Here is a 25,199-nt window from a genome sequence, read left to right as displayed (position 1 = left end):
CAACAACCTTGTTAGCCACGAGGTTGTACTTATAAGGGGTTTCTAATTGAATTCATTAAACAGTGAATTGACTATGATTGAACCTGTGTTCTGCTTTTAATATGAATAAAACTGTTGTACCATACTCATCCTGTGAGTGGTAGTTTATTGTGTACCCCATACTTCTCCTGTGAGTGGTAGTTTATTGTGCACCCCATACTCATCCTGTGAGTGGTAGTTTATTGTGCACCCCATACTCATCCTGTGAGTGGTAGTTTATTGTGTACCCCATACTTCTCCTGTGAGTGGTAGTTTATTGTGCACCCCATACTCATCCTGTGAGTGGTAGTTTACTGTGCACCCCATACTCATCCTGTGAGTGGTAGTTTATTGTGCACCACATACTCATCCTGTGAGTGGTAGTTTATTGTGCACCCCATACTCATCCTGTGAGTGGTAGTTTATTGTGCACCCCATACTCCTCCTGTGAGTGGTAGTTTATTGTGTACCCCATACTCCATCCTGTGAGCGGTAGTGCAAAAAATAGATTACAAAAGACGAGAACGTTTGGGTCTGTTCTGGACAATTATCAAGACAATTGTCTTGATAATGGTAGTAGAAGATGGTGTTGAAGATCACACACACACACACACACACACACACACACACACACACACACACACACACACACACACACACACACACACACACACACACACACACACACAGTGATAGACTTGTACTGTGATTGTCAGCTACCTGGTAATTGGTAATGGGGTCATACTGGTGAGTAGAAGGCTCGTTATGATGTGTAATGGTTCGCAGTGACACAGGTTTCGTAATGGGTGGAAAATGGGGGTTCATAGAGGGGGGGAGATAATGTTTGGCTATCGATGTGTCTGTGACAACTATTGATTTTTACCCCTTTATGCCTAAAGAATAATATTGTTTAAACTTGCAAGACAAGCAACTGTAAATTGAGCATTGGCAGAGATGGAGGATTTGTGGCGTGGGTACAAGAATGTGTGTGTGTGTCGTAATGGTGGCAGGGAGTCACCGCCTGCTAACGCCAATGTCCTCAATATCACACGTTTGTGTGTGTGTGTGTGTGTGTGTGTGTGTGTATGTGTGTGTGTGTGTGTGTGTGTGTGTGTGTGTGTGTGTGTGTGTGTGTCACGAAAATAAACACGTGATTAAAAATGTGACAGTGTCAGACCACGGAGGAAAATTGGAACAGGAATTTCCCCCTAAGTACTTTCGTATATTAATACAAAATACTTCAGACTCCTTCTGAGGATGTATTAATATACGAAAGTACTTAGGGAAATTCCTGTTTCAATTTTCCTCCGTGGTCTGACACTGTCATATATATATATATTTCGGGCAGGTCTTTAATCTAAATTTTCACACACTCACACACACCCAGCCTGTAACAGCTGTCTTAACACCCAGGTACCTATTTACTGCTAGGTGAACAGGAGTATCACGATGAAAGAAACTCTACCCATTTGTTTCCGCCTCTGCCGGGTATCGAACCCGGGACTACAGGATCACAAGTCCAGCGTGCTGTCCGCTCGGCCGGCCAGCTCCCATGGCTCCTGTGGAAGGTAAAAGTCCACTATGGGCTCACCACAGCCCCACTGTGGACTAAGGGTCCACAGTGGGGCTGTGGTTTGCCCCAATTGTGGGGCATACCAGAGGACCCTAAGTTAAGGATCCTCTGGTATGTTAGGTGAGCAGGACATTCTCATAAAGTTTCAAAACTTCATGAAAAACGTTAATTGAAAGTTTACTCTTCTAACCTTACCGAGTAAGCCGGACGACTCAAGCAGAAAACGGGACAGTACGTCACTTTTGTGAGTCGATTTCATTTCAAATTACGAGGCGAGTACACACAGTGATGCAATGCTTCTGGTATAGTATGATATGCTGTGGTATGATATTGTATAGTATGCTGTTAACCAGGCTGGAAGTCTCTTTAGAAGTCGAGGTTCCCTACCCAAGGGCAAGGTTGTCCGGCGGTCACCCATCCGCCGCTGGTCTTAACAGTGACAATGTCACTGACGGCGCTGAGGGGTAACTCAACAGGACATTCCACAGCTGCGCCACATCACTCACACCAACACAGACATTACCCCTCACGGTGACGACACAAGTGGATGGGAGGGAGGAACCGGGAGAAAAGATAGGGGGGGGGGAAGAAAGTGAGGAAAAAGAGGGAAGAGGAGGACAGTGAGAGGAGGTGAGGAAAGTGAGGGGTGAGATGAAGGTGTGCAGTGAGGTACTAGACATACCGTGTGGGAGGTACTGGACAAATGATCGATACTCACACCTGTATTATTGGACAGTGTAGCCAATTAATTGTTTACGGATTGGTAGTCTAGTGGGATGGAGTGTGTAGCCTTGAGGGTATTCACCTAGTCACCTAGTTATCACCTAGTTGTCTCCTAGTTGTTCTTGTAGGGATTAACTACAATGCTTAGGTCCCGCCTCTCATTCCTTAATGGACTGGTATATGGTATATGGACTTTTCCCTCTACTCCTTCACTTCTCTGAGTACTCCCTTTGTTTACTATTCTGACGCTGAAAAATGATTTAAAATAGTCTCTGTTGCTCACCATAAATTGCTTCCCTTACGAACTGTTGAGAACCAGTTCTTGAACCATTTGTGCTATCAAGAACTATTGATATACACATTAAACTGTGTAACTAGCTTATTAAGAATGCTGCTTGCTTAGCTAAATAAATTTAAGGGGTTCAGTTCAATGCAATTTAATTTCTTTCTTTATTATGCACCCCATACCCATCCCGTGGGCGGTGGTGTAAAGGATTACAGAGGCACATAATCGGTTCAGGAACTGAACCCTCTAGTTCGTTTAGCTAAGCAAATAACAATCTTTTGACGCTAGTTACACAATTATTAATGTTATATATACATGTACACACTCTCATACATACATGTACATATATATATATATAAATATATATACGTATACATATATACATACACATACATATTTAATCACACACATCAATAATATTTTGTGCCACAAGTGATCAACAAGAGGCTCACAACAGTCACTATACAAGGCACTTTACATCTATAGTGAGTCACACAGTTACTAGTCTTGCCTGCACACCCACCCAACTGGGCGGCAGGTGAAAGGAAATGTGCCCAATTATTTCTGTCCCGCCCGGGATTCGAACCCTGAATTTTCGATTATGCGTCGAGAACGAAGCCGACTGTACTAGAGGGACCGTCATGGGGGAAGGGAGACAGGAGAAGTGATCTAGTGTACACCATAAAGGGAAGGTAACTTCAGGAACATAAGAACAAAGGCAACTGCAGAAGGCCTATTGGCCCATACGAGGCAGCTCCTATTTAAAACCACCCAATCCCACTCATATACATGTCCAACCCACGCTTGAAACAATCGAGGGACCCCAGGAGTCTGAGAGAGAAAAAAGGATCTGCGAGAGGATATAATTCCAAAAATGTCTCCAAAGGCATACATAAACAGGATAACACTGGCAGCATGTGAGATGCTGACAAATTAGAACGTCATTTAAAAGGCTAAACTAGGGACCTTTCAAGCACGGGAGACATCTCCCGTCACGCAGAATGCAGTCGCACCTCCACAGATCTCCAGTATCAGCTCTTGATACTGGTAATGGTTCAAAAGGGCCACCACTTACGGGCTATTCATCCCCGTGCCACCTTTTGGGTGGCTTAATCTTCATCAATCAATCAATCAATCAAACTTTTCAAGCCAGTCTACACAGCTTTTGTCAGCCCAATACAGGAATATGCTCCACCAGCCAGGAACCTACAACTTGTGAATCATAAAATAACAACAGAAAATATAACGCTGCGCGTACTAGTGGCTTTACAAGATTGTAAATACTGTACTATTTAATGTATTTTCACAAACCCAATGTACCTTCTTGTATATATATAAATAAATAAACAAATAAATAAATAAATAAATAAATAAAGCTTTGCAACAAGATTAGTGCCAGAGTTTAGATGGCTAAGCTATGAGAATAAACTAAGGGAACTGTACCGCAGAACCCTGGAGTAGAGAAGAAACAAGAGGGGACATGATTACATCATACAAGATACTACTGGGAATGGAAAAGGTGAACAAGGACAGCCTTTTTTAAAGTGAGAGAAAATAGGACGAAGGGACATAAGTGGATTGGAAATGCAAATGAATCGCCTGCATGTAAGGAAAGTCTCTTACCCAGTTACGGGCTATTCATGCCCGTGCCACCTCTTGGGTGGCTTAATCTTTATCCATCTTACCCAGTACGGGTGGTCAACACGTGGGAGACACTGATCAAGAGGTTCTGGAAGCCGCCTCCAGTGTTGTCAAGAAAAAAAAAAAAAAAAAAAAAAAGTTTGAGAAAGAGGTGATGCATCTTTGTAAAGTTACAAAAGTTGCACAACTTTTTTTAGTTTAAGTATTTAAAGTGAGTTTAATGCAATTTTTAAGAAATCTCTTCGTGCTTTTTACTACGTATTGTACTTATGTTTTAAATAGAGTAAAAATAAGAGCATGAGTTTGTCAATAAAATATAGTTGTGAGAAAGTGTGTTTGTTTACTTCCACGATGGCGTTCGGGATCTACAGTCTGCTGGAGGCCATCGTCCTCTGTGTTAATGCTGTTTGTATCCTAAACGAGGAAAGATTCTTATCAAAATGTGGGTGTAGAGCACTATTGGCAGTTTGTGATATATATATGTTGTGTACTATTAAGGTCAGGGAGAGAGTCGGGAGGAGTCCGCCTCCCAATGTTTGCAGCATTGTGTCAATTGTTTTTTCCTGAAGCTGGTGTTATTATTCTAAGTTAGATTTGATTTTAGTTTGTAACTTTGGCTTGGCTTAATTAGGACACCATTGAAAATTTCTAACAGCACTTAGAATTGAGTATTGTGCACCCTGCTAGTGACGCCATGCTATTTTCAAACTCAAGTGCATTTGTGTTATTCTGGTTGATTACATAGATTGTTATAAAAGTTGTCCTGTATTCAAAGAGTGCATTCCCTCATGGACTAGTTCCTGAATAACATAGTACTCCCATTGACCTTTTTCTTGTTAATACAGTACTGTATCCCAATAATTCAGTATCATATACATTGCAAAGATTTTATCATCTAATAAAATCACCAATATCAGTGCATATTGAAGTGCTCATTTGTAGTAACTTGCGTCACATTCAACCATCGGTGTGGCACTTCAATATAATTTTTTAGATCAAATCTTTTTTTCATTATTAGGCTTAATTGTGGTATTTGTTAAAGCTCCTCAGAATAGTATTCCAGATTTTGCATCCATTTTGTATTATGATATTTTATATTTTTCAAAATTGAGAATATACAATGAAAATACTGTAGTTGGCTCAAAGTAACTAAAACTTTAGTTGCTTGAATGGATCAGTATTTGATTTAGTAGGATAAGTTTGGTAAAATAAACATGGTTGTAAAATGCTTTTCTCCCTACAGATACATGCTGTCAAGGAACAGTTGCTTAACTGGCTGAATATTTTATATCCTATTTAGCATTTTTCTCAATTATTGTTTAACTTGGTTTATATTTGGTCTTTTAATGATGTAGAAACTAATATAAATAATTTAAATACAAGTAGTGTTAGTCATACATACAAGTACTGTATTGTTAATTATCAACTTGCTTGCATTAATATTTTGCTTTTTGTCTTCTTTAATATCAAGTTTTTTTCTGTACTGTGCTACTGCCAGCATTATACTTCTGATACTATACTGTACCGTACTATGAGGAAATCTTTGGAGCTGCAGATTGGGATCGAACCAGCATCCTGGATCACTTCAAATGCATGTTGTACCCATGGACCCCTATCTCTTGTACCCATAGACCCCTATATGCTAAAGGTTGCATCACCTAGAGTCTGCCCGAATCCACTAGGAATCTGGAGGCATTGAGGTGGTAGCCAATCCAAGTTTTACTGTAACCTGCATACACTTTGGTGTAGGTAATGAAGTTCTCCACTAAATGCTCCCATCATTATCTACACCAGAGTGTATGTGGGTTACATGTACAACTTGGACTTGGTACCAGCTCAGTCAGTAATGGTCTAGGTGGACTCCAGGTTATGTAACCTTTAGCATATAATGGTCCATGGATATGGCATATGTCTGAAGTGACCCAGAATGCTAGCTACATCCTGTACTCTTGCTCCAAAGATTTTCTCATAGATAGTGTACGTCACATTATTACAATTTAATTGTGTTTACGATACTACATTAATACTGTACAGTATAGGCCTGTTGATTAAAAGTGGCTTTGTAATGTCTTGAGAGAAACATTGTATATTTGTATGATTCTCATATTGCATATTTACAGTTTCCTTATACGTATTCAGCTTTTTTAATAATACATAAGTGTTTTCTTGCAGTGCCCGGATGGGGCGGTTCACACGTGCATGGCTTTGGTGAAGAGCCTGGCGTCAAGACACAGATCTTCCACTTTATTCGTTCCATCAAGACAGTTATGAAATGTGAGTTTCCTCTTTCTTTGTAATTATTATTATTGAAATATAATTTTTAGTATAGTATGTTATTTGCTCTTCCAGATAGACATTTGTTTCACATATTAAAGTAAAATCGTCAATCTCTGGACATTGGTGCTGACAAAAACTTAAATGTCTGCTTGGCACATAGAATGAAACCACAAAAATGCAGGGAACTCTTGTGAATATAGTTAAAAAATATAACAAATTTAAAGGTATTGAATCTTACATAGCATTATCAAGTGATTAGACAACCCTACAGATAATCTTATTTCCACTTTTCTATCATATACATGCTGTAGTATGATTCTTTCCATAAGCACTGTTCATGAACAAGTGCACTTTCTTGCTATTTCATCATTTGCATACCACATATGCTATGTATATCCATATTGGCATAGGATAAAAACCCACACTTGTGTATTTGTGAAATTTATGTAAGGAATTTATACAAAGTCTTTTGCACTCTCCTGAGTGCTTTGTCAAGGTCTGAGTGTGTGATTAGGACGAGACTTGCATCTCAACATCTAATGAGGCTGTTATACTAGGTCAGATCATCTTGTCCTTCTTGACCAGGTCACCTCTATTCCTGACCTGTGATGTGCCTGCGATAATATCCTTATGGAAATATGGTCATTTGCCCATTCTGTAATCCTGCTATTCTGGGAACTGGAGTTGTTATTAATAGAGGTGTTCATCTGGATGCTAGCCATCGTAACCCTCTCCATACCCCAAGGAATGGGGCTAATGGGACTATTTTCATTCATCCATTTATTGAGATCTTAATTTTAATTCACTCAATCATTTTCCTAGTTAAGCTATTCTCTGAAGTAAAGCTTTGTTTGCGTGTAACTTGCAAACACCAATTTTGTGTACTCTCACAATCCACTGCACCAACTTGTATATAAATAAATAAATACCTTTGCAGGGTGCTCACTCTGGGTGTGGTCCATCGATATTCATTTCTTTTGTTTGTTTATCTTGTGCTATTTATTGATATAAAAAAGCTTGACTGTTGCATTATATAGAAATGTTTTGTGCTCTTTTTATTATAAAAAATGCTTTTGTAATATGTCTTCAGAGGCAATAATGAACATTTTCAGAAGAGGAGAATGTTTCCTACCTTGATCTGTTGTTTTGTGACACCAGCAGTATTGGTGCTCAGCCAGGATAGGGTTTATATTTTTATTTGGAGACTACATCATTCCTCATTTAATCTGTTTGCTTTACTGTGATGTCTGTGAATTTCCCTATATTTTATATAGGCAAATTCATATACTGTACTGTATATTTATATATACTATATGTATATATATGAAAAGTATAAATTTTCCTCTAAGAAAATCTATGTAACAGAAAATGTATTTGATCTTTCCCTTTTCAGATAGGGATACCTGAATGTACTGCTTTGTTTTCCATTTCAGATCCTCTCATTCCTGTTAATATTGCCATAATTATTTTTAAGCTCATCTTCGGTTGATGAGCCTAAACCAATTCCTCCATTTGCATATTGCAAGTGCTTGAACAAGGACCCACAGTTTACAAAAGAAGAATGTTTCACTATCTGTGATGCTCAGGAAACTGTATTTTGGATGACTGTATTGTTTTTGTAATAAAGATAATTTTTTATATTTGATTTTTTTTGTAATGTGCTCCATTAGGTGTTTTATTTTTATGAAATGTGCTGTACACTCATAAGAATTTTTTAAATTCCATTCTAATATGTTGAATAAAAAGCAAGAGCTAAGAGGCATGTAGGCCATTTATTGGATTACATTTTTACATTGTGGGCCCTTTATTAAGCTCCTGCTACATACCAAAATGTCTCACGAAGAGGCAGACGGTAATGTTTTCTCTCGTACACCATGATTGACCAATTTTATGAGACGTGAAGGCCACCAGCGACTCCTTGGGTCTCAAAGATCCAACCAGCGACCATATCTTGTGGGTTTCAGGGTCCCAGGTAATTGCCTATTATTTTGGTGCTTGCCAAAATAACCTAAGTGCTGCAGCATGTCTGCTTATAGTGTATGGCCTCGTGCTGGAGGTCCTCTATTATCCTGTCACGTTTGATTGTTAGGTATCTCGGTAGAAATACCTCAAGAGTTGGTAACAAATTTGCTCAAGTCATATTGTACTGGCCTAGTCCTTTATTCCAATAATTACTGGACTTTACTTTTCAAAAATTTATCTATGCAATTCCTAGTTAAAGCCTTCACATATTGGTGTGAACCCTATTCATATTGGGTCATGTAGCCTCCTGAAGTCAGACTTTTCAAAAGTAGGAAAAAAGGCATATCAGTGAGCAATATCTAAAATTAATAAGCATAACTGCACCAAAATTTTGCAGGGGTTAAGCTTTGGCTCTTTGATCTAGACTGTCAGTCAACTGGTGTACATGTTCCAGAGTCATATCTGTATGCGACTCTGGAACCTGTACACCAAGTTCCCGAGTCATGTAGGTATGACTACAGGAACCTACAGACTAGATATCACTACAGTATATGATCATAGTCATACATTGACTATCATATCTACATGGTTCCATGCTGGGGCTGCATACTCAAGTAATGGTCTCACATAATTGAGTATAGATTTGAAACCTTCTTTGTTTAAGTCTTATGTTTGCCAACTTCCCATATGCTGCTGGTGTTATGGTGTTATCCTGTAAGCATGAACTCCTTGTGTTAGTGTTGTATTTATGTCTACTCCCAGGTCTTTTTCTCTTGATGTTTCTTGTAGTTGTCTTTCTCTCATGGTATAGTTACAAGTCCTTGCAATGCACTAAAATAAACTTGAGAAAGTTCAGAGGTTTGCAACTAGATTAGTACCAGAACTAAGAGGCCTCAGCTACAAGGACAGGTTGAGGGAACTTGCCCTCACAATTCTAGAGAGAAGGAACAGAGTGGATATGATTACTACATACAAGGTTCTTAAGGGGTTAGACAAAGTGGACAAAGGAAGCCTGTCTAATTAAAAGTAATTATTTAAAGAAGGCACCAAACCGGGAAGGCTATGTAGCACCATCATATGTGCAGAAGAATCAGAGGGTGCTGAATATCACCAAGGATGCCAATACGAGAACAGAAACGCACAAGGCGAACTATATCAAAAGCATCCGATTCACAAAGAATGTCTAATTAAAAGGAGACTGGGACATCAGTGGATGCTGCACACAGTTGAGTCAGAGATGCAAGGAAGTTCTTGTTACTTGTATGAGTGATTGGCAAGTGGAATGTATTGAAGGAAGAGGCTATTGAAGTCAATTCAATCCACAACTTTAGGAAAAATTATGGTGAAAACATTAATGCTAAGAGAGGTAATTAATGCATCAGGTATAAACTGCTAAGAGACAGGTAATGAACAGCTAAATCTCACTCCCTCATGGTCACTGATAGGTAATCACCATACAGAGCAAGTTCTTAAGACGTGGCAAAGATGTGCATTAGTGACACCATTTAATTTATCTTATATGAATGTGTCCATAATTTTGTATTATAGATACTGTAGCAGAGATTTTAGCCTTTAAATTCCAATCAGCAACCATCCAATATAAAATACAGACAAGGCAACACTACAGGTAAAGGCTTGCTAAACAATTATGCATGAAGATTATCATCACATAGATGAGTATTAAATATAATATATTAGTGTATGTCACACACATGCAAAGGGGATAGTGAAACCATTTTGCACTTTGTCAAAACATCTAAAATGTCCATATATTATACTAGTATTGTATTTAATGTCAAGGTTTATGCCAAAGGCTAAACTCTGCAACAACTGTACATTATATAGACAGTTCTATAATGTTCAAACCATAGTTATTCCTCAGGTTATTACTCCCTCTGCATAATTCCTGAGGGCACACTTTTCTTTTTCAATAATCACAGAACTTCAGATTCCATCTTCCCTTAGTTAAATACCATGTAACAGATCTGCACATGCATATATCCAGGGTTTCAGTTGTATTTGTCCTATTTTGTGCACCCCCTCAATTCTTTCATTGATCTCTAATATATAGTAGGTTGATAATATATTGCAAAGGCCTGTTAATTTTGAGGAATGTTTCTGAAAGAGATAGTTTCTTTTGTCACGTGGGACAGGGGAGTTATGTAGCAACTATATTTAGTAGTAATATACTTGCTCCATATTCTGATTAGCTTCAGTGTAGATAATTTCATGTGCCTGTTAATCCCACTTATCCCCAAGGAACTCCGCTTTCCAGGAAGTTCTACATTAATCCCAGGTTCACTAATTACAATTAACATCTTTTCCAAAGTGTACAACTAATTACAATTAATATCTCCTCCCAAACCTGCTAGATGTTGATCAGTTTAGCAAGGTGAGAAGCTTGTAATACAGTCTTTGTTACAGCAGTCTGTTATTGGAAATATAATGGTGCTGTGATAGCCGAGATGAGGCTTGGAGCTGGGCAGAGAGCTTGAGTGAAGTTGGGGGTAGTGTCTGTAGAGCATAGTCCGCATGCAAGCAGGGTCGGGAGAGCTCGCATGCATGATGAGAGCATGGAAGCTCGAACCAGCCAGACTCTGGCTGTCTGCTCTGTGAGGAGGAAGAACTAGACTCAACGAGTGTTACATTGTTGCTGGTGAATGCTACTTGGTGTTGAGGATCTGGGCTCTCTCCCAAGCACCTGTACTAAACCACTCTTGGAGTTAGACCGACTACGATCTGTTGTCAGCGGCTTATAATATAAGCTTCTCACCTTGCCAAACTGACCAATATCTAGCAGGCTGGGAAGAGATTAATTGTATACTCGGGAATATGTATTAATTGTAATTATTGGACCTAAGATTACTGTAGAACTTCCCAGAAAGTGGAGTTCCTTAGGGATAAATTAAGTGGAACGCACAGGCACATCTAATTACAGTACAGTATCTGCATTGAAGCTAATGAAAATATGAAGCAAGTATATTACTTCTTAATAGTAGTTGCTATATGCTAGTAATTCTGACCAAGCTGTCTGGTTGCAGTTTTCCTTTTATGTAGGAACAATGTGTTACTTTATACTGTACAGTACACATTAAGACAGGAAGAACCAGTACCAGGAAGACAGACCAGAATCGGACTTCGTTTGTGCTCGGTGTGGGAAGGACTGCCACTCTCGGATTGGCCTCATCAGTCACACCAGACGCTGCACCAGAATTGACAACTAGGGCGCAACTCCATAGTCTCCGGAGACTGAAGGATGCCTACTACTACACATTAATGCTTTGAATTTGTTATTGAATTCTGAGCAGGTGTAACAAATGACAAGGTTTTGAAGAACTATGATCAAGTAAAGCTGAAAGTTTGGAGACTAGGTATGAAAGCTGCTGTATATTATTTATTATAACCTAGTACTGTACTGTATTGTCACCTCAATCTTGCATTCAGTTATAATTTTATATAAAGTTCTTTCTTTTTATGGTTCTGACTTGATACTGTGTGTGATGTCTAAATGGCTAACAGTAAAATTAGGAAAGTGTTAAGGGCAAAATTTTGAAATTCTATACAAAATATGAATAAAAATAAAAGGGAAGAAGGAAGCACAAGTTTGTTTAATCTGTGATAGACAATGTAAAGCTTGAGAATGCATAGACACGGGGTTAAACAATTACAACAGTCCTTCCTTGAGCAACCAAAACAGATAGCCATGATAATTTTGTAGCAAGGCATAGCAAAACCCCAAAGTTACAGCCGTTTGTCTGCTACTCTGATACAGATTCAGTAAGATATACATATTGTTTGAAACACCAACATCTGGATTAATAATATCGAAGCTTTCTTGAATTAAACACACAGTATTTATCATATCTAGCCTTACACAGCCTGTATATAAATTAGTTTTATATTCCATCCAGGGTAGCAAATTATCAATACATTGATAAATCTTTCATTACAACTCATTTCAAAGACGAAGCTATCAACCCTCTAATAGACGTGACCAAGTGGCAATACGATTGTATATGCCAGAGATAAACGTAGTAATTGCTGCCAGCCTGGTCATAAATATGGGTTCCTCCCCTGACTAGATGCAGCTGTATGCTAATCTTATAAGTAATTATCAAAAACCTAATCTTAAGAGGATGACAAGTCAAGTTAGAAATGATCACCAGTAAGAAGCTAACAAAATTAATGATACTATTTTTGCCAAACCGACAGTAAGAGGGACTATCTACAGATGAGTTCCATGACACAGTAACCATGACTATTAAACTAATTTCTCATATGGTACTGTGTATTAACTATTTCCAGTCATGAAAGATAAATTCATTTAGCTTGGTACAAATCAGGTTTTTAGCACAACAATAAATGCACTCTTCTCCATATTATTATGCAGATGTGCTTATACTTGCCAATTTTGAATGATTATACGCATAGTTTATTCAGTAGTTAAATGTCTTCCAAAAAAATTGTAAATGAGAGAATCGGCCTAATTTTTAAAGGGACTTTCACGATCCTTTGAATTCTTCACAGTGGTAATGGTTACTTGGTAGTCTACAGTATAGTACTCAGATTTTATCAGAAAAAGTATTATATATATATATCTATTGTTATTAAATCTCTTTATTGTACAAAAATTTAACAATTGCCACAGAAACCTTCCCCGTAATCTGAAAATATCAAAACTATATGATATACTACACAATTATTGATAAATGCCAAGCACGGCACAAATTAGTTAAAGAAAAAAATGAATGTTTTACACAAAATACATGAAAATTAGCACAGAAAACAACAGTAAATATATTTGCAATATTGTTTTCGTATTCTGTACACAGTATGTACTGCAAAAAGAAAACTTCACAAGCGAATCAGTTTGAAAATTTCAGATCCCCCTCCCAAAGCAAACAAGGTATATGCTAATAAAAACTATTATGAATATTCTAATCCTTTCGAACACTCTTGTCCAGTGTACCTTTGAGCAAAGAAAAAGACGTAGTCCTCCAACACAAACACAGACTCGGGCTTACCAGTTTTCTTCGCACCTTTTATGGGCTTCTTAAATCTTTATGAAAAGCTTCCCATTTGCAAAACAAAGCAAGATTCTACACTTGCCAGTCATGATTCATAGAACTAAAATCTAGGATGAACAGCTGTATTTTCTTGGAAAGAAACAAATATTTTTTTTTCTTACAAAGCTTTTCCCATACAAAAATGTAGAATGTATGCTGCTATTCGGGCTATCATTTTGTTCAGAATGATTTGAATTAGACCATAGACGTATTCCCATATTTTTGTATATAAACACACAATACAAATAAAATGTATATTTGCTTATTTACTAAACATCACTATTAGATATAGTCTGTCTAGTAGCTGCAATCACAATTATTTTGAAAGTGCAGACAATTAGATATATAAAAGGTGCAAAAATAGGAGTAATTCTTTTAACACAAACCATAGGACACAGCTTTTCGACCTAACTGCCGATCGCAGCAGTTACCATGTACACAGTTCCATACCGCCATACACAAGTTACCCATTTCATCAATGACAATTGTATTTACATTCTTTTCCTTAATATTTACTGCATAGTCACTATCATCTCACTAAATGTTCAATATTAATTAAACAAAATTCATGTCACAAGAAGCAATGAAGTTGCAAGTTCCATTTGCCAGGATAGAACAATATATGGTATTTATCATTTGCATACAAACAAACGACTTATATTATCAAAGTCATCCGTTAACAATACAAAAATGCAAAACAAGGCTTATTCTGTCTGGTATTTAATCTCTACATGAAAATAAAGTATTGTACCGTTATATGTGCTTGGGTGAAGTGCTTGACAGGCTTCAAAGATAGACACGCTCACTCTTGCAAGTGTTACAAATCTTTAATATGGTCATGTGGGAAGAGGTGTTAAGACTGCATGCAAAGGCCACAAACATTTAAAAGAAAATGGGAGGTAGGTTAAGGCAGGACAGATTTAACGAGTAAATATTTGCAGAAATACTACAGAAATCTCCGCATGGGTTTAGGTCCTTCACCAGTCACCATGTTGTACAACAGGTCATTATGATATACAGTACAAAATTAAGAACTTTATATTATAATAATTGCATTTACCTCTGAAAAGTGAAGTGAAAAACACCAATTTTATTATGCATGCTGAAGTGTTTATGTATGCCTGTTATCTGTGAATATTTGCACATACCCAATATACTTCGAGTCATTTCTAGTATTAAAGCTTTAGTCTACTCTTACTATTTGCCTAATTCATACAAATCTGTATATTTTTCCATGCTTCCTAGTCATCTTTGAAATTGGCTGAAGCTAAATTATTTAAAATGTACTTCAATAAAGGCAATAATAAGTCCCATTTGCACATATAAATCTCTTTCACCCGAGTGTCAGTGATGATTGTTCCATGTTCACATCTAACTAGAGTACATAATATTGTTGTGATAAGATGTCCACCTCTTAAATTATTATTTAACTTTAATATTTCCATTAACCAGTCAGTTCAAAAATTTTGCCACTAAATATTAATCTGGAATACCTTTGAATTTCTTGTACCAAAGAATGCACTTACTAAGTGTTACTCATTAAACCTATATCACAAGTACAAACCCATTCACAAATTGTCCAAATTTTAATTACAATAATATTTAAAGTTAATATTAGCTTAATCCTTACAGCAAGTCTGAATATATTATGCATCAATATCCACTTTCTATCAACAGTAGACTTTAGTTGCACTAATGACCTTTGTCAATTGCAACATATGCCTATATAACTGAATTACTATGTCTAGGAATGACCAGAGTAATAAGCCATATACATTAATAATGTAGCAGAACTTACCAAGAGGCAGCACAATTATAATTGCACCAATCATTAATTGTGTGTGTGTCAAATGGATACAAAATAAACTTCAATATCCTGATAAAAAATGTGTTTGTATCACTGAAATTTGGTACTGTATTTAAATGTTTATGTAACTAGAAGCTCTTTAAATATAAATATATTTTATACACATACATTACCTTTTAAATGTCAATGTAACCAACTGCCCATAAAAATATCTTCCCTCTAATGCCCAATTTTAAGTTCAGTGCAGTACAGTACATTTAATGTCAACATCAAAGAATTACATTAGTACTAAAGAGAAACTAAGCATGGACTGTAGGTCTGAATACTGTACATGGATACACAAGCTACATATTCTGGCAAGCTCTTAATGCAAATGCTAGCTAATGACAGCTGCTGCCAGTACACAACACAAATTTGAAAGGCAGCATTATAGTATCAGTAATTATACACAGAATACTTTTCACCTTCCCAGATTTTATTACACATCTCGCCAGATATTTTTGCCCTTGGATTTCTTTGCACAATTTATTTAAGCATGTCCCACTGCACCCTGCTGTAATCATCGTCATAAATAATTAGCTCTGAATACTTATCTTTAGTGCCATTACCTGCTTGCATCAAAATTGTATATTTTCTTAAAATACAGTACTGGTATCAAACGTGGGCTGCACCATGTTCTCACAGTAGTTACTACCACACGGTCTTCCTATTTATTTCGGTTTTCCTCTACATATACATTATATAAAATAGTGCAGTACTTTTCTGAGGTTATAAATAACCAAAAAATAGCCATTAACACTATTTCATAGAACCATAGAATACTTTAGCCACGTTATTGTGACTCATCGCCTGCATATTTCATAGAAGGTAATAGACTTATGATATTTTTAGAAAATGCTTGGTGGGACAAAACATGTACAAGGTGCAAAAAATATTTATTAGGTTACTTAGATAAATTCTGCACAGAAGTTATTTAGGTTTCAGCTTAAGAGCACATGCTAAAAGACCAGTGTTGATGAAAGCTAAGGTACAAAAATCTTCAATTCAGGTATTTTAGTGTCAATCTTTTACACTTTTCCATAATCATTCTATTTCCCTGAAATTATCACAGCACAAAGTAATGCTGTATATAAAAAAACACTAATTTATAACTTTTCCTTCTCAGCGACTTTGTTATATTATTTTCCTCTTTTGCAACTTGTGATACATTCTTTATATTGTTATGTTAGATTAAGCCTTGTTTTGTAATTATTTATTTCTTAAGCACCATGTGATAAAAATCTTGGCCCTAATCCTCTCACAATATGAGCAATATTAAACATGTGGAAAGCTTTCTCAAAAATCACCTTGCCCAACACAACTCTCATCCTTCACCCCCATATGGCCAATAACAACCCGAGCATTGCAGATGGAACTTTCAGCCTCCGACAATAAACTATTACACACACACACACACACACACACTTCTCTCGCGCTACCGTCTTTAAGAACTTGCATGGCACGTGTACATATATTTCAAGCCATAAACATTGAAGCAATTGAAATATGAAAATGGGTAGAACAAGAGAAATTGTCATCCATCTAACTGAATTCAATTCAAAATGCACAACGCAAAGAACAAGCAAAGCACACTGCCATGAAGGGTAATATATCAAGTCTTATTGGCATGCTTTACCAACTTTCCTATCTCTGATGTTCAGTGCTAATGCAGGCTCCTTAAGTTCCATCTGCTCTTACTAAGGCAAAATTACATGATTTTTGTGAACCAATAAAAATGTGTTGGTGATGAAAACCCTAATGTCCCCTAAATATTACCACTTGCCAAGAACCGTCTCTCTGATGGCATCAACATACTGTGCAGGAACCCAATAGATCCAGTAGCGTGAGGCTTCTGTAGGTCCTAGCTGCAGTCCCTAAAAAAAAAAAAAAAAAAAATACAATATTTGCAGTCTTAGCTGATACAATTAATTTAATAATTGTGAGTAAATAATATTTACCTATCAGACAGAAGTCGGGTGAAAAAGGTACATTACACAATCTTCAAAGTAAAATACCACCACCATCATTTCTGTATCCTGATCCCTTCCAAGTGCTATATACTGCAGTCGTAATTGCTTGGCGCTTCCCCCTGATAGTTCAATTCATTTCCCGTTGGCACAGGATAGACAAGCACTTGCCCAAAGATTGGAGAGCAATATAAAAAAAAAGCTAGCCGTTAAGAAAACCTTTTTACTCAATTACTTCCCAAGTTAAGATCAAACTGGGTACAAGAGACACGATTTGTACTATCAGGGTAGCGAGACATGCGTTGGCATTGCAGGGTCACCTTCAACAAACCTGAAGGGAATGCCATCAAAGGGGACCTTGCTAAAAAAAAAAAAAAAATACTTTATTCACAATGATATAAATGACTTTTTAATATAGAGTTTAAGTCTAAAATGTTAAAACATTTCTTACCATTATGTGATATTGTTCGTGACCTTCTATTGCTTCTGAAACAACTTGCCGGATGTGGTTCATGTTGATCTTTTCCGTGCGTTCCTTAGTGCCAATCCATATCTGATCTAGTTCTAATTTAAATGTAAGTCGAACTTTTCCTCCGTGTTTGTTAACCATTCCAGATAATGGATACGATGGCAAGACATCCTGAAGAATACTAGCATATTAAAACAAGAAATTTTGCATTAATATTAGACTAGAATAAAGAGTTTTATTAGAATCACAGGGAATGATGTGTACGGTGTCCAATCAATCAGGTTCAGAAACCATTTAGTATGAATTCCGAATGGAGAGAGAATCACATGGTCACAATTTTCTTGTCCTAGAGAAAGCTTGGGCTTGAAAAACGACATTATTGTAGAGCCCAAAACATTATTTTATTGATTCAATCTCCCTATCACTGGGAAAGGTCTTTTCCAGCAGTTGAATGATAAAGGTTGGATTATTATTTACTGTATATGTTACAGCCAAAAATAAGAATGGGTTTGAAAAAATTATCATTGATACATCACATTAATGTGATTTCTTTGTACACAAGACTGAGTTTAGTAATGTAAATACAAAAATTAATTAATCACTGCATACTTTTTCTATGTATCATCTGGATATTACATGCTACAATAACACAAACATTTGAATTTTGAATAACAAAATTATTTTAAATGAAGATTTGAGTGCATTATCAAAAGTACTTCCTTGGAGTAGTACACTCAACTGGGAAAGCACAGAGAATGTCATGGCCAAATGCAAGTGACCTTACCACTGTCCCATAGCAGTGTGCAAAAAGAAGCCCAAAAGCCAAGACAAGAGTTCAAGGTGAATGCTGTCCAAACAAAAGGCAAGGACAGGTGAGAGAAAACCATGACTGAAGTCTAATAAGAAAGCCAAATGATCACAAAAATTGTGCAAAGTCCTAACCTGAAGGTAAGCATAATGGACCACACCTCCAGCATAATGGTTAAAGAAATTGTGTGTCTCCCATTACCCTGTGTACTGCATACACAGCATTTTGTAAAATGGTAATACAGTAAAATAATAAATGTTCAAGTACAAGGGTCTAAGAAATAAAAAAAAAAAAAATGTAATGGGAAACTCAAACAGGAAAATCACCACTGCTGAAAAGCATAGACTCCAGAGCTAGAGACCAACTCAAGTCAGGACAATGACCAATGCCCCACAGATGTTACTTTGAGGTCTCCCAAGGAAAGAGGGATGGGGTTGTGGGGGGGGGGGGGCAAAAAGCCGGAAAAGGGAAGGGGCAACTCTCTGGGCTCACTGCCTCCTGGCAAAACCTCAAGAGGGAAGAGGGGTTGACCCATCAGCACCAGTCTTTGACCCCACCTCCACACACAATGCTAGCACCCAATTATATTTAAGAAGGCGATGAGGCATTCTCAATCATCTTGAGAATGGTCCAGGACGGACAGAAACGTCGTCGTCCCTTCACCTTCTAATGTGTGGTCTGGTCAACATATTTAAGAAGCCACAGCCAAAAAAGGCTGTAAAGCCGAGCGGCTTCAACTGCTCAATAGTGGCAGAGTTGGACGTTAGGGTAATGACTCAAATGGCGAGTACCAAAGACTCAACAAATTTCTAACAAATGAAGAGAAAGACAGCTGCAAGAAGCCAACAGAAGCCAATGGCGGGACTGCCAGCACCAACACTTCGGCTCTTGAGCCTGCAACTAAACAAAAGCAATGTAAACCACAGTTCAAGAAGGAGGTTCTGACAAGATCATCCATACACAAGGGCAAGAAAGATCTTGTACCCAAAAATATAGAGGAATGCTGGAGGCTGCAGAGGGAGTTATTGGGATCTGAAGAACTAGACATCACACCCCTGTAGAGCTTGTGTATAGTATTGGCCTTAGAGTCAGGAGATAATTACTGATCATAGGAACTAACACCTCCCCCCCCCCATCAACCCAGGACGTACCGAGATTAGAAATTAGCCGCAAATGCCACTTACAGTACTCGGCAAGCCCCAACCAACTCCCACTTACTGGTGGGGTTTGGATGACATGATGTGCTGACTAACTCTCTCCACTCTCTCTTAGCACCAATATGACCCAACATGGATAGTTTGAAAAGTTTTATGCTGTGTTGATGTAGTCAACCTGCCCTGATTCAGCATAGACCCATCCTAGGGTTAGGATGGTATTTTCTTTAGGAATCGACCAAGTCACTACTCATAAATGTGCTTAATAGCTTCACAAGTTATGCAATACAGATATTTTCACAATATATAAATTTAGATTGGTACACTATTTTAACATGCACAATTTTCTCTCTCATAGTGGTACCTTACTGTTCTTAATTCCTGGCATAACATCATCCGGTAACCCTTTATCAAGGATCTTACGATGAAGTTTTTGTTTGCTGAGAGGTTCTTTTGTGGTGGTGGTGGTACTTGGCTTCTCAGAGGATGAGCTCTACAGGTAAGAAATAATGTATTTTAATGTTTAAAATATGTAAAAATACATTACAGATATTCTACTGATCAAATTATAATAGAAGAAAGTATTATGGCTATGGGAGAGATTAAACTTGCATCTCTGGATGCCCAGAAACACACCCAACCTTACTGTACCATGATGAGCTTAAACATGTCTTAACCACAAATTTTCCTAGGCTTACCTGGAGTTCAGAATGCCCATAATCCAGTTCTATTATGGGTACCAGCTGGTGCCTTCCAAACATTACATTATTGTACTTGCATTGTATGACTTAAATCTTTAATTAGTTTCTACATGATTTCAATAAAATAAGAATTCAAGCATATCTCAATTTACAGGTATACTTTTCCTTATCTAACAATTCCACTTTAAAGTATTGTATGACCTTGGAGGAGAGCAAAACTATAGGAAAATAAAAAAATAGTTCATGCACTTTAGATAAAAATGCCATGTTAGGTTTTATAATTCTGAACACTGAAGGGTTGTGTTGACCAGACTACACACTAGAGAGTGAAGGGACGATGACGTTTCGGTCCATCCTGGACCATTCTCAAGTCGATTGAGAATGGTCCAGAACGACTTGATCGCCTTGAGAATGGTCCAGAACGACTTGATCGCCTTGAGAATGGTCCAGGACGACTTGATCGCCTTGAGAATGGTCCAGGACGGACCGATACGTCGTCGTCCCTTCACTTTCTAGTGTGTGGTCTGGTCAACATACTTCAGCCACGTTATTGTGACTCATCGCCTGCACTGAAGGGTTTTATTATTAGTATTAAGTTAATAAATAGGTGGGTTTACTAATACATAATACCAGTCTGCCTTGATACAAGCAGAAGTGTAAAAGTTAATGCAATCTTACATCGGATTTGGGAGTATTGACACTGACAACATCGTCGAGCTTAGATCCCACAACCATAACTTTAGCCCCCCGCGTCACACCCAATTCTCGAAGTGTCTTCTCATCTTTTGCTAGCCCTTTTATCATTACTTTCTGCATTGCTGGTAACACGTCTAAAAAAAAAAGATACAAAATTATACGTTCAGTATATGGAGCTACATGTTTCTATATACTGTGCTGTAATATGCTTCTGTACATTAATAAATTTTATTTTGACAAAATACACACATTAATTTTAAATGTCATTCTTCATTGGTATCAGTCATGTGCATCTCAACAAATTTCATCAAACTTGTTAACTTTGAAAGCAATACCAGGTACATGACACTACTTATTGACTTTATTTCAATTATAGACGTGTCTTCATTACACAACAGAGCAAAGCTAAGAAAACTTGCATGTACCCAAGTGAAATGCTGCAAAAATACTCACTAATTATAGAACTTAGGTGTTCCTTTAACTGCTTGATTGTGCCGTCTAAAGGAAATTCTATATCATATTTTGTCTTATTATAGACAAGTTTAAAGCTTACCGCTTCCCCAGATGGTAGGGCTTCAGACTGGAGAAGAGAAAAATGTATTATGAGTGCAAAATACAGTATATACACAGTAAAGAGCAACTCTGCTTTCTCAGAACTGTGTGTGCAGTGCACCTGGGCCTTTCCTGTCAAATATTCCAGCATGTGGAGTAGAACAGTTCTGGCCAAGTGGGCTTGGGGCATCACAGAATGGAATGCAGTGTCAATAATTGTAAAAAAATACTAGAGTACTACAAGGTTCAGTTCTAGCACCAGTAATGTTCACTGTCTATGTAAGCAAGCAACCAGAGGGAATACGGAATTATATGAACATGTCTGCTGATGATGCTAAGCTACTAGAAAAAAAATAAACTTAGACAATTGTCATGCTTGTCAAGATAACCTGGACAAAAGTGTATGGAGCAACATTTGGCAGATGGCTAAATGATTGGAAAATGTTGAATGAGAAGACAGTGGATGTCAAAACCGTAAGTAATTTCAAAACGTCACATGACAGATGGGACATTACAAGAGCAATTCTCACTTATATTTGCAGAAGAAACTAAATTGTAAGATAGTCTGAGACTAGGATAACTGCCTTTCCTACCAAAACAACCTGGACAAAGTAAGAGCAGGTACCATGTATCTTACTGCCAAATCTTGTTGGTACAGTATCTTAGGATATTGCATTTGTTATAGAAAACTTAACTTTACATCAGAGATGATTCATATCAAATGCCACAATTAGAGGACTGTATTGAAAAGTAAATTGGGAAGTGTTAGCAAAGTAAACTTGTCAAAGAGCTACCGACATGTCCCAAATGAGAGCCAAAAGGTAGTACATTTATGGCCCCGATGGACTCTACGAATACCTGTAGTAAATCTGATTTGTTCTACTGTCGCAGCCTGGCCCAATTTTACAGTGGAAATGCTTGCTTCTACATCACAACATTGTAATATTATTTTGAATGTATGTAAAATTATGATATCCAGATGTACAGACTTGTAGCAAACTACATTAAAAATAATGTAGTAGCTACTTAAATTATGCTCCAAAATTTCCACATTTACAGGAATCCCACATAACACTAATTATCCACAAGAATTCCTTACTAAATCTTGCCGTGTACAATTCGTTTATTAAGAACATCAAATAAAGGATATGGAAGTTCAATATGTATACAGTATATAACCCTATTATAAGAATACTGTAATGGAAAAGATGTAACAAAAGTAAATTTGGAATATTTTGCAAAAATTTAATCATTGTGTTTGTACAAGGAAAATATTATGCCTTGTATGTATGTGAACATACACAGTATATTGTAAATAAGGAACAAACACAAGAATACATGAAACTGCAGGCCTAGTGGCCAATGTGAAGTAATTCCTACTTATATACAGTATGCGCAAACTCATTCACATATGTTGAACCATTGCTTGAACCAATCCAACGATCCCATTTCTATCATTAACCAGTAATTTGTTCCATAAATCAACAACTCTGTTACCAAACCAATAGCAGATCAGGTCTTTTTTTAATCTAAACATGCCAGCTTTGTATCCATTGTTTCATGTAACTTTTGTCTTTATATATTTAACATCTTGTTAATATCCCCTTTGTTATATCCAGTCATTCATTTAATAATAGGTACTGTATACTCACTTGAGTATCTGGCTTAATCTCGTTTGTGTCAGGTTGCACGGCTTCTTCTAAACTCTGCGGCCGACTATTTGATGTGGCACCATCAGCTTCACAAGAACTATCTGCGTGCGTCTTGCTGCTTTCACACTCCTTACTGTTAGATTTCTCATCACTACTGGTTACTGTATGAGAAGATAATTTTGCTTAAAATACAACTTCAATGTACAAAGTATGCATACACATTAGTGTTAATTCCTTCCAGGTCACCCCTAGTGAAATATCCTGTTCCCTAGTCCCCAATTGCGAATAACAATAGTTTCGATCCAGAGTGAACAGATTGAAGAATTTAAACAAAAATAAAACTGTCTTCTCTCCTCTGGCTCTAGTCTCCTCTCTTCAAATAAAGAATAGCTAGAATTACTGTTCTATTGAAATATCTTTACAGTAATTTAAGTTTAAGAAAAATTAATCAATTCCTGCCAATGAAAATAAAAAATCTCTAATCTTGTTTTTCCTATATTTTATGTTAAGTGGATAAGAATGGTGATCTGCACTGAAATGATAGTCATTCATCACTTTTCCTATGCTACTCTATTCCAGGTTAATTCCTTCCACCTCATGAAAATTTAAGAAAATAAAAAATAAGTCTATACAGTACTTAAGTATGAAAAATGGAAAGCTAATATTCAGCTCTAAAACTAAACAAAGTACTAGTGTATTAAAAAAAAAAAAAAAAAAGCAGGAAGCAAGAATAAATAGTCAAATATTTTGACTAATTGTTTGAAATAAAATGTATGGTTAGCTCATTCTTTCAGAGGTAACAGGTGTTTAAATCCCATACGAGCAGAAGTTATTTTTAACAGAAATGGTCATAATGCTGACTGATTAGTAGAGCCACCAGTCTTGAGCTGCTTCAGTGTCAACTCCAGTAGATAGATAGAACCCCTGAAAGAAACCAGTTGTGAGTAAGGAACAGTGGCACCCAAAGTCTCCACACACCCTTCAATTAGAATTAATAAAACTTTACCCACCAGCATCCTCCAACCGTTTCCCAGAGTTGCACGCCAAATGACCTCTACCCAGTAATGGCACATATCTTCAGTATATGGGATAGGACATAACTACACAAGTCCAAAAGTAAACAACACTGCTAATTTTTATTTGGCTATATTCATTTTAAATTTTGACTAAGGGTGTTATCCATCATACACTCTGTGAATATTTAACTTGGAAGCAATGTATATATACACAATATTGAACATGAAATGTATTAGGGCCTACTTTTATCAGTATTCAAGTTAGTCTACCAGCAGGGTAAAATAACTTAAAATTTAGACTTAAAATAAAATTGTCCTATATCACATCCTTCTAGAAAATACCGAGGGGTGTAGTAAGGGTTTCCGTGCATTAAGATGACCACAACCACCACCAGAGAACCATCCCAGAGGTGGAAGGCTGGCAGTGACCTGCCCTGGCTGCCTCCCTCGCCGCCTCCACGCACCTTGGCATCAAAACAGCTGATCACCTTGCCATGACAATCATCTGTTGCAATACCTGGCTCTCTCATTATTAGCGGCTCACTACCACATCCCTTCAGTCTATCAACGTCAAAATCGAGAGGAAGCAGTTAGTGCGTGTAGCCAGACGAAGCGTGAGGCAATAATCACCTTCCTTCTCCTCGTTGGACATAGTGAGTGCTGGAGGCGACTGAGCCACGGCCTAAAATGCGTTGTCGCCACCAAAACAACAACAATCACATGAGCTCTTGTGTCAACCCCAGCTAAACATTCCCCAAATCCTCTCTGCAAGGTCTTCCACTCTCCTTAAAT

General features: G+C 37.3%; 2 protein-coding genes across 3 annotated transcripts; one reads left to right on the top strand and one right to left on the bottom strand.

The window, feature by feature from the left end:
* The first annotated feature begins 4,550 nt into the window (after positions 1–4,550).
* Positions 4,551–8,156, top strand: LOC123754954 (immediate early response 3-interacting protein 1). Its single transcript, XM_045737302.2, has 3 exons — positions 4,551–4,683; positions 6,414–6,515; positions 7,952–8,156. The coding sequence occupies exons 1-3, from the start codon at positions 4,593–4,595 to the stop codon at positions 8,005–8,007; spliced, it is 249 nt and encodes an 82-aa protein (XP_045593258.1). The 5' UTR covers positions 4,551–4,592; the 3' UTR covers positions 8,008–8,156.
* Positions 8,157–13,081: 4,925 nt separating this feature from the next.
* On the bottom strand, positions 13,082–25,174 carry LOC123754953 (ubiquitin domain-containing protein UBFD1). Of its 2 annotated transcripts, none has more exons than XM_045737300.2 (7): positions 25,038–25,174; positions 23,392–23,552; positions 21,641–21,767; positions 21,170–21,321; positions 20,155–20,283; positions 17,811–17,999; positions 13,082–17,266 (listed from the first exon to the last, which is right to left on the bottom strand). In XM_045737300.2, exons 1-7 carry the CDS (start codon positions 25,057–25,059, stop codon positions 17,165–17,167), a joined length of 882 nt encoding a protein of 293 aa, XP_045593256.1. In that variant the 5' UTR covers positions 25,060–25,174; the 3' UTR covers positions 13,082–17,164. The 2 variants fall into 2 exon arrangements, with proteins under 2 accessions (XP_045593256.1, XP_045593257.1); XM_045737301.2 differs by having other exon boundaries at positions 17,022–17,266; positions 24,925–25,052.
* Between the last annotated feature and the right edge of the window lie 25 nt (positions 25,175–25,199).

Source organism: Procambarus clarkii, chromosome 28, assembly GCF_040958095.1.
Source record: "Procambarus clarkii isolate CNS0578487 chromosome 28, FALCON_Pclarkii_2.0, whole genome shotgun sequence".
Taxonomy (NCBI): domain Eukaryota; kingdom Metazoa; phylum Arthropoda; class Malacostraca; order Decapoda; family Cambaridae; genus Procambarus; species Procambarus clarkii.
The sequence above is the reverse complement of the archived record's forward strand: the minus strand, read 5'-3'. Positions and strand labels throughout refer to the sequence as shown.